This window comes from Xiphophorus maculatus, chromosome 1 (genome assembly GCF_002775205.1).
Source record: "Xiphophorus maculatus strain JP 163 A chromosome 1, X_maculatus-5.0-male, whole genome shotgun sequence".
Lineage (NCBI taxonomy): Eukaryota > Metazoa > Chordata > Actinopteri > Cyprinodontiformes > Poeciliidae > Xiphophorus > Xiphophorus maculatus.
In genome coordinates, this window is record NC_036443.1 from 20,170,087 (window position 1) to 20,187,205 (window position 17,119).

At 37.4% G+C, this 17,119-nt stretch overlaps 1 protein-coding gene across 1 annotated transcript; it reads left to right on the top strand.

Annotated features, from left to right (window-relative positions):
• Window positions 1-10,572: 10,572 nt before the first annotated feature.
• On the top strand, window positions 10,573-16,875 carry ren (renin). Its single transcript, XM_014471253.2, has 9 exons — window positions 10,573-10,750; window positions 11,175-11,322; window positions 11,742-11,865; window positions 12,152-12,270; window positions 12,383-12,579; window positions 15,032-15,154; window positions 15,255-15,396; window positions 15,495-15,593; window positions 16,419-16,875. The coding sequence occupies exons 1-9, from the start codon at window positions 10,674-10,676 to the stop codon at window positions 16,578-16,580; spliced, it is 1,191 nt and encodes a 396-aa protein (XP_014326739.1). The 5' UTR covers window positions 10,573-10,673; the 3' UTR covers window positions 16,581-16,875.
• Window positions 16,876-17,119: the final 244 nt, after the last annotated feature.

Below are 17,119 nucleotides of genomic sequence, written 5' to 3' on the forward strand. Positions count from 1 at the left end.
TTCGACCTTATCCATGGCTAATCATGTTTTTGAATTCTGCATAAACACAATTTGTTTTACAATAAATACTCAAACAATCTGACAGGATACGTCAGGGAAATCAGGTTTATTTATTTTGAAATTCATTCTTTCTCATTAGTCAGTCCCTGTGTTCTGGCTTTCTCCAACAGAACAGATAAACCTTCTAATTTACTACGACCAAGAACAGCTCAGTTGTTTATTCTTTGTTGTCCTGTGATTAATTAAAGACCCATCTAGGGTTACTCTTGCATTTTATCCATTTCCCACTGATGACAGATGGGTGGACACAAGTAGTACTGAATAAGAGAAGAAAGAAACTCCAAAAGGACCTAAAACCCTAAGAAACCATTTGAAATCTTAACTTAAAGAGTCCAGTTTTCCTATCAGTACCAATCAATTTCTAATCCGGATTGATGATGGTTTCATATTAGCTATTTGTCACACAAGAAGTATCTATTGATTTGCATAAGATAAGAGCAATTGCGACCTTATTGAGTCAGTGCTTCTTGCTTGATTTCAGTGAGAGTAACTAAAAATAATTAGAAGAGATATGCAAGAACTGCAGAGAGACCAGGAATAGCCAAGTGTTTCAAAGCGAAATGTTGCACATTACTCTCATTTGCTATGTCTACTATTATTGCACACTACCTTAAACTCTACTGCCAAAGAAAGCCATATTCTATCCCATTTAAAGTTTGCTGCAGAACATTTGGACAAACCAATGAAAGAGCAGACTTTTCAATATACCATTGATCCCAAACACACAGGCATATAAACTCTCGCTGATTTCAGAGAAAGAAAAATTTCCAGAAGGGTGTAATATATATCCCAGCATGAATCCAACTGAAAATTAATTAAATAACTGAATATCAGAGTGTATAAAACAAAACCCTTAAACCACCATGACTTGTAGACAATTTGGAGTTTCTTTCTTTAAGAACAAAATGTTTAATACATTTTTATTTAGGATGTTCAAAACTTAATATTTGAGTGGTTTACATTATAGCAATGTTCATAAATTTACATACCCTAGAAAGATTCAAGATTTTGAGAATTTTTTAAAAAGTACACGTATGATAATGCAAAACATGTCATATCTGTTTGTGGTTAGGTAAAGCCATTTCTTGTCAAGCAGTTGTGTTTATTCTCTTTAAATCACAGTAACAAAAGAAACTACCAAAATTGACGTTATCAAGTGCACATACGTAACCCAGTTCTTAATATTGTGTTCAGTTGCTTTTAACATCGATGACAGCTTGAAGTGTTCTGCAGTATTTGTGGATGAATATAAAATCTGACGTCATCCTGACTGACAGTCTAGCTGTGTGGAGTGTTAAGGGCATACTTTTTTAAAGTTAGGAATTATAAATAAATATGACACAAATAAACAGGCTTTGAAAATCTGCAAGATTTCAACGCATTATTGAAAAACAGTAACATGTAGTTTTATAGCACATTTAAGCAATGCAGACAACAGATATGGAACCTCCATAGGAGTTGTCCATAGGTCCCAAGGGCTGGAAATTTATTAATTTATTAATTTATCGTTAAACACGTAGGCCCCACAATGACATGTTTTCTGAGCAATGAAATTACAGAATATCTTTTGAAACTAAATAAATGCTGCTGAAATGCTGTTCGCATTTTGCAGCTTGTTCCATATAATGCTCAGCTTAGCGGATCTTTCTCTTAGCGTTGATCTGACTATCAGCAGACTGGATAGCGTTGTTTTTGACGTTCAGCTTTGAAGTGCAGAAAAATCGACTTCACAAAGCTTTGCGACGCTTTACTCTGCCATTTATTGAATCGCTTTAGCTTTACTACTGCCACAGCTGGGTGTCCTTTTATGTCTGCTGACTGTAGTTGGCATCTTTGCCTCCAAATGCTGAGGAAAGAACTATGAAGTCATACATACATGCTGAATTCCAGTTCAGAACATACATATCCAAATCATTATTAAACAGTATTTTTATTGCTTTAATGCTAAATGTTATTATTCCCATTCAGCTGTGTGGTTAATCGGGTCATATTTAATGTAACTATAAAATGAACCCACAGTGTTTGGCAGTTTCTCATCAACACGCATAAGGCGAATTATAATTTAAACTAATCCACAAAGATGAGGCTATCAACACACACATCTCTCTGTTATTTCTTCTCTGTTCTAATCAAATAGTTATCTAAACACACATTCTGCAGCAAACCAGAAGCTGTAGCACTTGATGTAATTTCCAAGTGTGTGCCAGATGTTTTCTATTTATCTAGAGCAAGAGTTTAGTGATGTCTCCTAATCATTTAGTGGAGAATGTAAATCACAATTTTTAAATATTTAGTATGAAATCACTCTGTTCCCTCCAGCTTAAAATGTATTTAATCGATTTTAACACAATTGAATTGTGTGCAATTATTCCTTTATTTTGAACCCAGCAGAAGAATACATTGACCATATTTACATTGATAACTTTTAAATAGATACCCCATTGTGGGACAATCAAAGACATTGTGTTAAAAAGCTTAACACCTTCAGAGCTACAACAAAAATCAAATGAACTTATTTCTGTATGTTGTGCTGCTAAGATGCAGTTAATATGCCTCAATTTGCTTATTTCAAAACCTCTCCTTGTTCAGTTATTGTTAGTGATGTTAGCAAACATGTTGCTGCTTGTGCATCAATGTCATCACCATTTCATATGCATTTGAAGTCAGTGCCAACAATTTACCTTATCATTGTGGACCAGCTTTTCATGTATTTGAACTTCTTCAACATACACTCAATCAGACTTACAGACACTGTTGTACTCAGCAGTATGTGTGTTCTGGATTAGGGTTAGTCGATCAGTTTGAAAATTAAAACGTAAGGATTTCTTTCAAGAAACCCTTTGTCTTACAGAAAGACGGTCAGAAAGACGGACAATCTTTTCCATCACCTAAAGATAACAGACTCTTTTTATGTTTTCCCAGAAAGAATGAATAAGATCAAGCTTCCCAGTCCGTGAGACTGGATCTCCGACTGAGTCAGAGCAGGAGGAAGACACATGCTCTAATTTCTGGCAGATGCTGACCTCTGGTGGCCGTTTGTATTTACCTAAACAGGTCTCGAAACAAAATGAAAAATAGACTTTAAGTTGGATACACTCTGGAACAGTATGAAACACTCACAGAGCTCTTTGGGATGAATATGACATGGATGTGCATAAAATATGTCTTTAATATGTCCTTTGGTCTCAATTTCAAAATTTTTGACCTCCCATTGTGAAGACTGGCCCACACATTGTAATGCATATTGACTCCAGATGCAAATGTAGCCTAAATCAGAGTTCGTTGGATTTCAATTCAAAAACATGACTAAGAAGAAAATTACTGGGATAAAATTTTTTTATGTGCTGGATTTCACAAAATGAGTGCAAATAAATAAGTCAAAAACATGCAAACATTTTGTATTTTATACTTGGAGCAGCTGGTTAGAATTTGATGCTTAGTGTTTGTGACTTTGCAATTTAGGCATGTTTGTTTGAGAGAGTACTTCCCTTGAATCTCATCCAGCTGCTCTGCTTTGTATCTGTCATATCGTATAAGAGTTTCTATAATTCTACAAGATTAGTGCAGCTAATGTGTTTTTGTCCCCATTGAGGTTTTGCTTGCTGTAACTATGGCAGCTTCTTTATTTTTCCTATTTTTTCACAAGCGTCTCTGTGTTTAATTTCGGATGAGAAACACAGACGAGATCGACATGGATCGCATGCAAAAATCAAAAAAGTTTGAAAATAAACAAATAAATCACCAGGAGTTTTACATTTCCCATGCCCACCAGTTGAGTGGGCTCACTGAAAAGGTGAGAGGCCATGCAGGAGTGACGTAAGGACAGTGTGGGATACAAACATAAGAGTACTGATCTACCTGACCCGCTCAAAAGTCAAATGTGCGTGAGACTGAGCACGAGATATTTTGATTAAAGCCTGTTTGTCAATAAACATTTCTAAGTTTGCATCTGGATGTGTGAAATCCTTTCCATATCAATCTGTTTCACTGGTTCACTTTAACTGCTCTCATCTTGTTTCCAGCTTGCAACATACTCAAAAAACGGCCACAAAGATGATAGCATTTTCATTACATTCCACACAACAGGTTTCTGGAATAATTGTTGCAATATACAACAGATTGTGGGCTATTAAGTTATAAGAGGAAACTTTTTCTTCTGAGCACAAGTAATGCTAGTAATCATCCTTTTATAACACCGGTATACGGAGGGTTGAGGAGCATTTTTTGTTTTTTAAACAGCTGCCTGCTGTTGTTGACAGCATCAATATGACAGCAGTCAGAGGAAAACAAAACAGATTATTTAACAAATTAGTTGAAATTCACTATAAATCTCAATCTCGCTTTACAGACACAAACTATGATGAGTTATACTGAGATTATATGTGTTACAGCAACACAACATAGTGCAAAATTGCATATTTGAAGGATAATTCTGTATTTTGATTTTGATTTTTTACAAATAAAAACATGATACGACTGGTGTGCTTTTGAATTTAGTTTGTTAAATCAATACAACCTCCTTTTTGCCGCACATAAAATAACAGTTCTTTTGTGTATATTTGTCCCAATTTTGAATAACATAACAGTTTTCCACCTTTTTAGCCTAGTCAGGTTTGATGGAAAGTGTTTGTTAAAAAGTTTGAAAGTTCTACAATTTGCTTTACTATCACTAGCATATTTCTACAAAGGAGTAAGTTTTGATCGAAACCTGTCTATTGCAGCTGTGATTGTTTAAAATCTGTAAGACATTTTCTTCCCTGCGCCTGCCTAAAAACCCTCCCTAAAAAAATGATGCGTTGGAAATATTTTTTCACAGGATGATGCCCATGATGAAGTTTCCAAACACAAATTGTTTTGCATGTACTCCAAAAAATTCAGTTTTGGACTCATCTGGCCAAAACTCCACACATCTTTAAACACTTCTTCTTCTGGCTTTCTTTCAACATCTGCTTTCTTCTTGTGTGTAATAGCCACAATTCCTGCATTTATTTAATAAAGACCAGATTTATGGAGTCCAGAACCAGTAGTTTTTTGGGGTTTTTTGTCAATAGATTTCCCCACAACTGTCATGATCTGTGTTTTGCTGTGTGTTTATTTTGAGTTTCCTGTGCATCTGTGTCTCCGTGTTGTCCTGTTCTCCCCTTGATTAGTTCCCAGGTGTTTCTTGTTCCCTGATTACCCCCAGTGTATTTAGTGTCACCTGTGTGTCTGTTCTTTGTCGGGTCCTCATCTAATGTGTGTTCAGTACTTCGTGTTGTCCAGTCGTTTTAACGGTTGCTACCGGCGTCGAGCCCTGGCTTCCGCTCGGCCGTGCTGCCCGTTGCTGGACTGTATTTTCATCATTAAAAGATCATTTATTCATCTTACCTGGGTCTGCTGCGTCTGCCTCACCACCTACACTGCATCGTTCCTGACAACAACACTGACATGTTGAACAGTGGATCCTTGCCACTTCTGTATTCCAATTTTTCTAAGCATTCATTTCTTGGTGAGTTTGCAGTTGCACCATTTCCTTCCCATTTTCAATTACAGATATAACACTCAGTGAGATAAAAAAATTTGGGATATTGTTTTATAACATGACTCTACCTTAAACTTTTTCACAGAGTTCTCCTGTACTCCTTTGTCTTCATGGTGTTTTCACTTTCTAATGTTTTCTAATAAACCTCTGATGCCTTTAAAAAGTAGCTGGACTTATAAGGTGAAATCTGGCTGAATACAAATCGTTGTTTCTTTTCCTTCAACTTCAGACTTATTCACTTCCTTTTTGTTTTCTATCACAAACAATGTCACAATGTTGCAAAATGAGAAAAAATTAAGGAGTATGAAACTTCTTGAAAGACATTGTTGGCTGAATCTGTGTATGTATTTATTTCCATCTACTTTCCTCCATTATTTTGTGCAAGTACAAACATTAGATAGCTACACTTCACAGATGATTTGGTGTAGTGTAGCTGAACTGCTGTTTTTCTCTTTTAGTTGAGTGTATGCTGAAAGAAATGTGGCTTTCTCTCACAGGTTAAATTAGGGGCTGACCACAAGGCTCCCCAATGGTTGTCTGACCTGAACCCAGATGCTTCTTGAAGTGTATGGTCAGTCAAGTGTCAACACACTGACAGGACAGATATTGTGGGATTCTCGTGGTTCAGCTAAGGCACTGAATAGTAGAGTAAAAACCTCATTGAGCAAGACATGCGTATGAAAACACAGAAACCTGTCAATTCCCCTCCACTGGAAAATGCACTCAACATGGGCTCTGCCTCCTGCCAGCATTTTTTATCAAAACAGCAATCCGAACTTCCACATGTGTATTGAGCTTCACCCTTTGCATGCTTTTTGTGAAAATGTGCAGTCCGTCAGTGATGTGTCTACTGGGAACTTTCGTCATTTGGACATAGACATGTGAATTTTAAGGATAATTGAAGAGTGAGGGAAAAGAGACAAACTGAATGAAAACTCATGACATCCTCTTTATTCGTACCACTGATTCACTAACACAACTGTGTTAGAAACTGTTATGTTTTTAAATCAATGCTCCATGTTTGTAACATAAAAATACTCTTCAAGCCAGTCAGTGAAACCAGTCCTTGTTTAATGCAACAATAAAAGTAAATGGACTTTAACACATCATGTGCTCATTAGCTCTACTCCCTCTTCACCTATGACTGCAGACCTGTCCATGGCTCTAACGCCATCATCAAGTTTGCAGACGACACCACGGTGATCGGTCTCATCAGAGAGGCCTCATCAGAGATAATGATGAGGCCGCTTACAGGGAGGAGACGGTCTGGCTGAGTGGTGTGACAAAAACAACCTGCAGCTGAACACCGAGAACACCAAGGAGCTTATCGTGGACTTCAGGAGGAACGCTGACCTACATCCACCCATCCACATTAAGGGGACAGTGGTGGAGCGTGTGGACACCTTTAAGTTCCTGGGAGTCCACATCTCCGAGGACCTGACTTGGACGACCAGCTGCTCCAAACTCGTTAAGAAGGCGCATCAGCGCGTCTTCTTCATGAGGACCCTGAGGAAGAACCACCTGTCCTCAGAGATCCTCACGAACTTCTACTTCTGCACCATTGAGCGCATCCTCACCAACTGTATTACAGCTTGGTACGGGAACTGCTCTGTCTCCGACTGGCAGGCGCTGCAGAGGGTGGTGAAAACTGCCCAGTATATCGCCGGGGCACCGCTCCCTGCCATTCAGGACATCTACAGGAAGCGGTGTTTGAAAAGGGCCGGGAAAATCACAAAGGACTCCACTCACCCAGCACACACACCCTTTTCCCTCCTGCCCTCTGGGAGGCGTTACAGAAGCCTACGGACCAGAACCACCAGGCACAGGAACAGCTTCTTTCCCACAGCTGTCACGCTTTTGAACGCCTCCTGACATAAAACATAAACTATGAGGACTGTATTTCCCTATCCTCTCATACAACAATAACACATGGACTATCCTCACACACATCACAGACTGTTTTCTTCACACACACATACAATCTGTAAATTTTATCTGCCATTATTTATCTTGTATTATATTATATACATATATAATCCATTTCCTAACATTCTTGCATATTCTGTATAATCTGTGCATATAGCTCCTATATTTATACACAATATCTATATCTCTTTGCTATAACCCCTTATAGTCCATACATACATAGTCTTGTACATCTGTAAATAAATATTTATATCTCGTAGAGCACTTCTGGATAGATGCAAACTACATCTCATTGCTTGTACTTGTGACAGTGCAATGACAATAAAGTTTAATTCTATTCTATTCTATTCTACACCACAAAACACCTAGGAGGTTACTTTAGTTGTGCTGGTTTTAATTAGGATGTAGCTTAGTTTGTATCTGGTTTTGGGTCTCAGCAACAAAACAGATTTTTTTCTTCCAAGGTGCTTTTCATCAGGGTAATTAAAGTCTCGTATGGGAAAAAGGAATCAAACACAGGACTGAACAACAATGGCTGGTGACTGAATAAAAACAGAAACACCAAGGTTATCCAGATGCAGCAGACACATCCTAGGTGTCCTCAGTGACCTGAGGGTGACCTCAGTCACCTAGCTCACCGAGGTCACCCAGACCTCAGTGGGGAGTCAAACTGATCTTTCACTCTCAGGAAAAGATGAGCAGGCGACACATCATGCGTCAGAAAAGTGGTGTGGTGTGAACAGCCATTTAGCTCGAGCTTCTCTAGAGGTTGGGCTGAAGGTTGGTGAGATGATATAAAACCAAATATCTCTTCAGATGTCGGCCAGAAAGCCTGGCTGCAGAGGAGTAAGCAATTTTGACCCAAAGTTTAAGTCAATTCAGCAGATTCTTTGGCAACCTCTGACAGCACAATGACAAATTCATTTTTTTTTATTAAAGATAGAAAATGTTTGATATAATTAAAAAATAAAAGCTCAGTGTTTTTTGTAAACATTTTACAAAAGCTTCAAGTTAACTATATTTGTTAATCTCTGCCTAGTAAACCTCAAATGTATTAAAGTTTTCTGTGGCCACGTGAAATCACAACATAAACCTTTTCCTATTCTTTTTGACTCTTCTGATATTTCACCAAAGCTCCATCTATTTGATGTCACTTTACACCTAATGAAGTGGTCAGAGAAATTATTTTTTCCACATATTTACAGCAGTTATCTTTTAAAATTTATTATAACAACCATTTTTTTCTCTTTCAATGTTTCTGTTATGATGTCCTGACATATCTCAATTGATAACACTAAAACTAATATAATTCAATACATATTATTCCAGCCATCCATAAAGGTCAGTGTGTATTATTGCCAAAGGTATTGCTTGGCAATTAGGTGGTTGTAACTTCAGTTCCAACTTCCTTCCCCATATACAATTGTGCCCTTGGGCAAGACCCGTAATCATAACTTTGTTCATTGTCACTGCATGACAACATAAAATACACTACTGAGGAAAAGTTTTTTCCCCAGTTACAGATTTTTATTATTTTTTTACTCTCTCTGTCTTATGTTTCAGATCATCAAACACATTTTACCATCAAAGAAAGATAATCTGAGTAAATAAATAAAACACTATAAATGAATAACGTTTTAAGTATGTGTTTTACTCTCAAAAAGCAACACAACATTCCACGATCCAATCACTGACATCAGTCAGTCTGGAAAAGGTTACAAAACTATCCTTAAAACTTTCAGTCTAGCAAACCAAAGTAGTGAGAACCATTATCCACAGATACATCCAAACATGGAAAGATGGTGAACTTTCCCTGGAGTAGTCAGCCTAAAAAATTACTTCAAGAGTGCATCATCCAGGAATTCACTAAGAGCACCATAAACTCCGCTAGACTTACTTGCCTCAACAATCAACAGACTGTGACAATGGCTCCTGTGGGAGAGACTGAGGCCAAAAACATCAATGGCCAAATAGAAAAGAAAAAAAAGCCATCTTGAAGATTTACAAGACTTTTGGGGAAATATCTGGTAGACTGATAAGACAGAAGTGGAATATTTATTACATTACATTTGGTGCAAAACGAACAGAGAATAAAAAATACTCAGAGTCTAAATACTGGTAGTAGAATAGAGCTGAGTGCATCTTTGTGGCTTAGTACCTGGAGAACTTGTAGTAATTTATGGAATCAAGTATTCTTCTTTTTACCAGAAAATTCTGTAGAGAACAGTATGCCCATCAGTTTGAAACCTGAAGCACAGACAATTATCCAAAGGACAGCAGCAAGTCCATTTCTGAATGGCTAAAGCAAATCAAAATGAAGATTTTGAGTTTCACTGTTAAAGTCTGAATTTAAACTTCAGCTCATTTCAGCTGCTTGTGGTCATTCTCCTAGTCATGATCCATATCAAATAACCAAACGTGACTGTCAGAGATGAAGAGGGACTGACAGGGTAGGGGCTCATCTGAAATAATGTGGCGTTGCACAGATCTGCTGTGGTGATAAACAAGCTGTAGCAACCAGCAAAGCTTTCCATCTTTGTTCTGACATGCATATGGTAAAAACACTGATGAAACATTAATTTTTATTAAGAAAAAGAAAGATTCAAGAAGAAAAAAAAAACGCATTCTGCAGCAACAGCTGGTTCTGCAAATGACTTAGTTGGAAATGGGTCTTTCACCTAAGCTTTTAGTAGATTTTTGATTGGTAAATAATATCTGCTCTGTCTGTCTGGTCAGCTCACACCATCTTTCTTTCCTCTGGAGCTTCTCACAACCCTACAGAGAAGGTGTGTCAGCCAGTGACGCCAGCTGTCTAGAAAGCTGTGTATCCAAAGAGCCTTTCGTCCTCAGGGCAGGATGGTGAGAGCTTCCTCTGGGTTATGTTTATTACAAGAAGGGTTGTGAACCAGTGCAGAGGGATTGGATGGGGGGTAAAGTTTGTTTTCAAGAGGTCACACTGAGGAAAGCTCCAAACTGAGTGGCTAAATGAAAACAGTGTTTGAGAGGATAGGCTATAAAAAAGAGTCAAGGATCTGCACACAGCACAGAGACGCAGCTTTCACAACTTCGGATTACACAAACCAGGAACTTTAGAGTCAGAAAAAGCTAACATATAACGCCTACATAATTAGTCTGTTTTTGTCTGCCTGCTGCCAGAGAAGTCACCATGACTCCACTGCCAAATTGCTGGATGTATTTAGTTGCCCTATCTCTGGCAGTGAACTCCAGTCATGGCTTAAGAAGGTAGACATCTTGCTTTTTTACAAGTCTCTTGCTCTGCTTGCAGTTGTAGTACCAGCTGTACAGGTATACCAGGTGCAAAATATATTTGAGAAGGAAAACATGCCGCAGCAACAAAAAAAAGAATGACAGCTAAGCAAATGAAGACAGGACAACAAATAGGTTTTAGTGTTTTGTTGCTAAAACCTATGCTCTGAGATGGGTTGACGTGTTTTTTATTCATTTTTTCTGTCTTGGCGTTTAGAGGAAAATATGTCTAGGCTTTATTACACTATGGCTGTCATACTGAGTCCCTGACCAGACACATGTGTCAGAAATTGAAGAAATATTTCTCACAGAACTCAGAACCACCTTCATTAGCTCTATTTGCATTAAATTTGGTTCAGTTTTTCTTTCTCAAATTTTCCTCTTGCTTTTCTGTCTCTAGAATTGCTCTCAAGAAGATGCCAACCATCAGAGAGACGCTACAGGAGACGGGAGTTTCTGCAGAGCAGGTGATGACTGAACTGGCCCAGATGAATGCAGCCGACCCCAACAATGGGACAGTTCCCACACCTTTAACAAACTACTTGGATGTAAGACATTTTAACATCCATTTCCATGTCTTTTTGTGTGCATAGTCATCAAAGAAATCTGAAACATATAATGTATATATTTTTGTGTAAATGATTCTGCAGGTGACAGGAAATAAAGACGTGTTAAATTGAAAACATATGGGTTTGCCCTTTGACAAAAACAGACCCACGGCTTCAGGGTTTAAGAGGCCCTCAAATGCAAGCACTTTCCTCACTGGTCTTTGGACCAATGCTAAAATTGTCTTCTTTAGTAAAACTGTCGATTAAATTACCTTTGGATTGGAGGTTCATTTAAGAGTTATTGCGTAATCTTTTATTCCCCCCAAACCTTGCTTATGGAAGAAAATACATGTGGAAAATATATTTTTAAAGAACTAGTAGAAAGCTTCAGAAACACTGTCCTGTTTGTCTTTGAACAGACTCAGTACTTTGGAGAAATTAGTATTGGCTCCCCAGCCCAGATGTTCAATGTGGTGTTTGATACAGGTTCAGCCAACCTGTGGGTGCCCTCGCAGAGCTGCTCACCTTTTTCAACAGCTTGCTGTAAGTATCAGTGTGTTAAACTATAACTGGAAAAATAAATTTCATGTATTGGGTTGAAATCTGGTAAAGTGTGGACCATTGTGGTGCAGTAAACTCTTATGTACAAGAATCCAGTTTGAGATGATTTGAAATTTGTAATGTTATCCTGAAAGTAGCCATCAGAACACAAGTATACTATACTGGTTGACTGGTTTTTAAACTATGTTTTACTGGTTGTAATGGATTAAAGTAATGTATTTAGGTTTAAGCTTTATGTCTCTGACATGAATACATTTTGGGCATTTAGTCACTCACAACAGGTATGATTCTTCCCAATCCCACACTCATGTTGAGAATGGGACCGGATTTTCAATCAACTACGCATCTGGAACTATCAGGGGATTTCTGAGCGAGGATGTTGTTGTGGTGAGTAGGAGTCTGGCACCAATAAATCGGAGTTGCACCAATTTAAATTAAAGACATGCCCTTTCTATGCCATGTTACACCTTTCTGTCTTCTGTGTATTTGATCCCTGCAGGTCGGCGGCCTCCCGGTTGTTCAAGTATTTGCTGAAGCCACCTCTCTGTCTGCCATGCCATTTATTTTTGCCAAGTTTGATGGAGTTCTGGGGATGGGCTATCCTAACGTGGCCATTGATGGCATTACTCCAGTGTTTGATCAAATTATGTCTCAGCACATCCTCAAAGAAGAAGTTTTTTCAATCTACTACAGCAGGTGTGTTCACAGATTTCCTCTGCACTTTATCATAAAAAATGTAAAATCCTTATGACAGGGGAAACATGATTCTCAAGATGGACAAAACTGTTCAAAGCGCTTACCAGGGCAGTTTTTTAAATAAATTGACATTTCACAAACTTGATATGTTATGAGTTTACGAAAAAATTATAATCAACATGCAGCTAAAAATTATGATGTCATAACCCCATCTCCGATTAAAATCCTGCCCTCAACCATGTCTGATATAACAAAAAAATCAGACATGGTTGGTACATAATGCTCAATCTATTTGTATGTGTGAAATAAACTTGAATGTGTAGAGCAATAAAAGTGACTCAAAACCAGGTTGACACTTCCTGCTAAATCTGATCCTCCACCCTCCACCCTTGGGAGGTGATCTGAGCAAAATGAAAGAAAATTACCTCATTTTATTAATTGTTAATATGAAATCACCAATAATAAGTAAATTTCATTAGCATTGCATTATTTATTGCCATCCCTGGTAAGGATGCTCCAAAAGCCTAAAAATAAGCTTTGAGCTGCCGAGTAATTTCTTGCGAAACAAATGCTGCTATTCTGTCACAGGGATTTTTGGGGATGTTTTTATTTTCCATGCCATCCTTCAAACCGTTTTTCATGGTAAGGCAAATAGGGGTCAATTTAATAATGGCCCTGACCATAGATACAAACAATGTTTAGGAAAGTAACAGTTTTTTCTAGCCTGATTTATGAGGATCAACAGACTTTCTCATAATGGATGTTCTTTTGAGAGTTGGGTTTTATTTGTACCCCAGGAAGGCAGGGAGTCATGGAATAGTTCTTAGTTCTGATACCATTGCTATGCAGGAATCCAGGAATGGAAATCCCTTTTGATCTGTCAGCTCTGCCAGGGATAGAACTACAAAGAGTGACTTACTGGGCTGAACAGGACTATTTACTTTATTAGAACCAGTTTGTGTTTTTGTTCCACGGTCCCGTCACTTTTACCTCTCTCAGCCGGTTCTGTCAGCTGTTCTGTCTACCATAGATCACTAAGAGTAATTTCTGGCTTTTCGTGCTCGGAGGTTTGCCACTTTAGATTCAGAAATTAATTAAATAATCTGCTGTTGTTACTGGATTTAAAAGCCCTACCATGACATGTTAAAGCCTGACTTGGAAGAAGGGAGTTCATGTGGTTTAAGGTGAATTTTAAGGACGTTCTTTGGACTCTATTACATTTACTTTATGTCATAATAAATTAAATAACGATAGTGGGACTTGTGGGTTTAAAAAAACAACTGATTTCCAAATATTCGATAATTTTTTGCCTGCCTCATTCTTCTAAATAAGATTAATTTATCATAATGATTACTAGACAATGCTTCAAAGATGCCAATAATTTACGTGTGTTGAATAAATGGTCTTAATTTAGTGTAAAGTTTTACATCCCGTTAATAAAAACATTCTCAGGTTTCTTCAACATCTGGCTCACTGCTGTCCAAAATAGGAAAACAGATAAATGGGAAATTTATGACTTTACTGCTTGTTCCATCAGAGCAACAGAATGCAATTCCAAAAGAAACAAAAAGAAACTGAATTTAAAACACAACTTTGAACCCTTTATCATTTTACTTATAAAATCTCATAAAAAACAGACATATCAACTTAGATCGCAGTCTTTTGCTTTTTAATGTCCTGTATGCAAAAGGCGTGACATAAAAAGTCACATAACCCTTATGACACTGTCTGACATACAACAACAACAACAACAACAATAATAATAATAATAATTTTAAAAAGCAGAAAAAACAATTATTTTTCATTTTTCTGGCATTTTGCAACTAAAAATATCTTTGGTAAGTTTCTGCAGTATTGTTGTTGCTGTTGGCTTATTATCATACTGGATAAATAGGCCATAAATTTAATCTTCTACTCAGAAACCTTTTTACTTTCCATTAATCATAAATCATCAAACCCACATTTTTAGAGGTGACAAGGAGAAAATGAATAGCAAACCATAAAGCCTTCAGACTGTGGATTTAAAACACTGACACATCAGAAGGCATGGAACCCTTGAGGCTTGGAGGAGTCAAAGCCCAATTATCAAACCAACAGCAGACCCTACATCTGTGTTCAGAGTTTTAAGTCTTGGTTGTTTATCTGGGTTTCTTTGTGCTCATTTGCCTTCCCTTTGTAGTTACAAAATGTCTATTTTGTGGTAATTTTATATCTTGTAATAACAATGGTTGAACTTTGTAGTCATATTGTCACTGTTTCTGATCATTTGTCTGTTAGGTGTCAGTTTATATTTTTTCTGCCAGTCTTGTGACATCTTGCATCTTTTTATGATAGTTTAAGGTCAACATTGTCTTTGAAATGAGGGCCAAGGGGCCTATGAACATTTGAACACTGTGTCCTGTGCCCAACAGGCCCATTTGTAAATCTTTTTATATTTGTACATGTTTTTCAGGGACCCAAAACACTCCCCTGGCGGAGAACTACTCCTCGGGGGAACTGACCCAAACTACTACACTGGAAATTTTAATTATCTGGAAACAAGAGAGATGGGAAAATGGGAGGTCACCATGAAAGGGTGAGATATTTGCTGAACATACATGAAGTATGGATGTGTTAGTATATTTTTTTGCATGCAACCATTCAGAAATGATACGTTGTGTGTCTTGTTTGTGTAGGGTTGCTGTGGGGGCGGAGATGATGTTTTGTGCGGAGGGCTGCACAGCTGTGATTGACACAGGCTCCTCATACATCACAGGTCCGGCCTCCTCCATCTCAATGCTGATGAAAACCATTGGAGCTCAGCTGGATGAAACTGGAGTAAGTCTCAAACTCATGGCAACAAAGTTTCCCACAAAAAATAATAGGCTGCAAAAAAAAAAAAAAAAACTTTACCTGCCATTATTCTTCAAATACAGTATAAAGTCAACTGCGACACTGTGAAGATGTTGCCTAGTGTCACGTTTCACCTGGGAGGCCAGGACTACTCTCTGACGCATGAAGATTATATAATCTGGGTAAGATGACAAATGATTGTTATTGAATTGTGCAAAATACTTCAAAGTAGAGCACAAAAAATGTCTTAAATAAAACAAACAAAAAATATATTTTTTGAAAATGGAAATATTCATTCTTATCATGCATTGCAAATAAGAATGCAATGCATGACAATACCAGTTCTTCAAGTTGGTCTTGTTAAAATTATGAACCCCAATGTTTTTTTACTGTGATTTTATAGCAAAATAATCGTGTAGTCAAATGTCATCTAATAAATAAATAATAAAGTTCATCTGAGTATAATTTAAAATCATTATAAACGTAGTTGTTCTGTTAAGGCCTCAGATGTTTGTTAGAAAACATTAATGGAAAACAGTAACATTAAGACCAAGGAGCACAGCAGACAAGTCAGGGATAAAGTTAACATCTCAAGTTTAATGTCCTAGCTCAGACATTAATTTGATTGATCTGAAAATGACTAAATTTACAGCATTTACAAGAAAATCAACATTTAAAGGAGAAGCTAAGAGACCTGAAAAATTGTAGACTGCCAAGATTGCCATCTTACCCAAGAGTGGCAAGAAGAAAACAATTCTTTAAAAAAAACCCTGTTAGAGATTCTTTTTGCAGCTTTTATTGGGCTGGCTGCAGAAGATCTGAGTCAAGGTGGGGGAGGGGAAACAACCTGAAGCATTCCTGAGCCACAGGAATACCTCTGTCAGGATTTTCTGTATGAAAAAGCCGTCTAAATGATTCATTGATGTCCAGGATACATTTGTTAGACATTTTTACACATTTAGCACTGGTTTAAGATATTTATTATTAGTCTAAACCTATTGTTACAGCAATCACAGTTCGAAGGAGACGTCTGCATCGTCTCCTTCAGGGGCTTGGATGTGCCACCGCCTACAGGTCCAATCTGGATCTTGGGAGCCAACTTCATTGCCCGATACTACACAGAGTTTGATCGTCGCAATAATCGGATAGGGTTTGCTACTGCAGTCTGACAATAACATCAAGTTCAGTTATGTTCATCTTTCTCCCCACTTTATTTTTCTACTGCTGTTTTCCATCTTTTTCTTGTCAACTCTAAGTGGAGGACTGACTTTCATCTGCTTACAAGATGAGTATTTTTTAAACAGCATTTACTGATGTTTTTCTCTTTTATTTGACTCATGTTGCACTATAAATTATAAAAAAAAGTATTTTTTACTCTTGTTTATCAATAAATTAATGCTTTCTGTCTGTCACTCTGCTTGTTATTAAAACACATATATATATTTCATATGAGAATAAAATTGCCGTGCAAGATATTGCTGTTCTTATTTGTTTCCATCTCAGTGTAGTGTATGCATTTTGGGACCAAGCATATGCTGTAGTTGGAAACAGACACTGCAACATATTTTATCTATAATATCAATGCTTGGTCAACATATTTATCATCATAAAATGTTATTAATGTCCTGAAGGTGACAACGACCTATTCTGAAAATTTTGGTGTGTTTAAGCAAAATACAAAACAAATTAGGCTTTCTTTCTGTCAGCT

What these genes read in the sequence shown, in the direction of transcription:
- ren (XM_014471253.2), top strand. Translation starts at nt 10,674, where the DNA reads ATGACTCCACTGCCAAATTGCTGGATGTATTTAGTTGCCCTATCTCTG. An exon ending in TGGGAGGTCACCATGAAAGG is followed by an intron (nt 15,155 to 15,254) that starts GTGAGATATTTG and finishes TTGTTTGTGTAG; the next exon opens with GGTTGCTGTGGGGGCGGAGA. An exon ending in ATGAAGATTATATAATCTGG is followed by an intron (nt 15,594 to 16,418) that starts GTAAGATGACAA and finishes CTATTGTTACAG; the next exon opens with CAATCACAGTTCGAAGGAGA.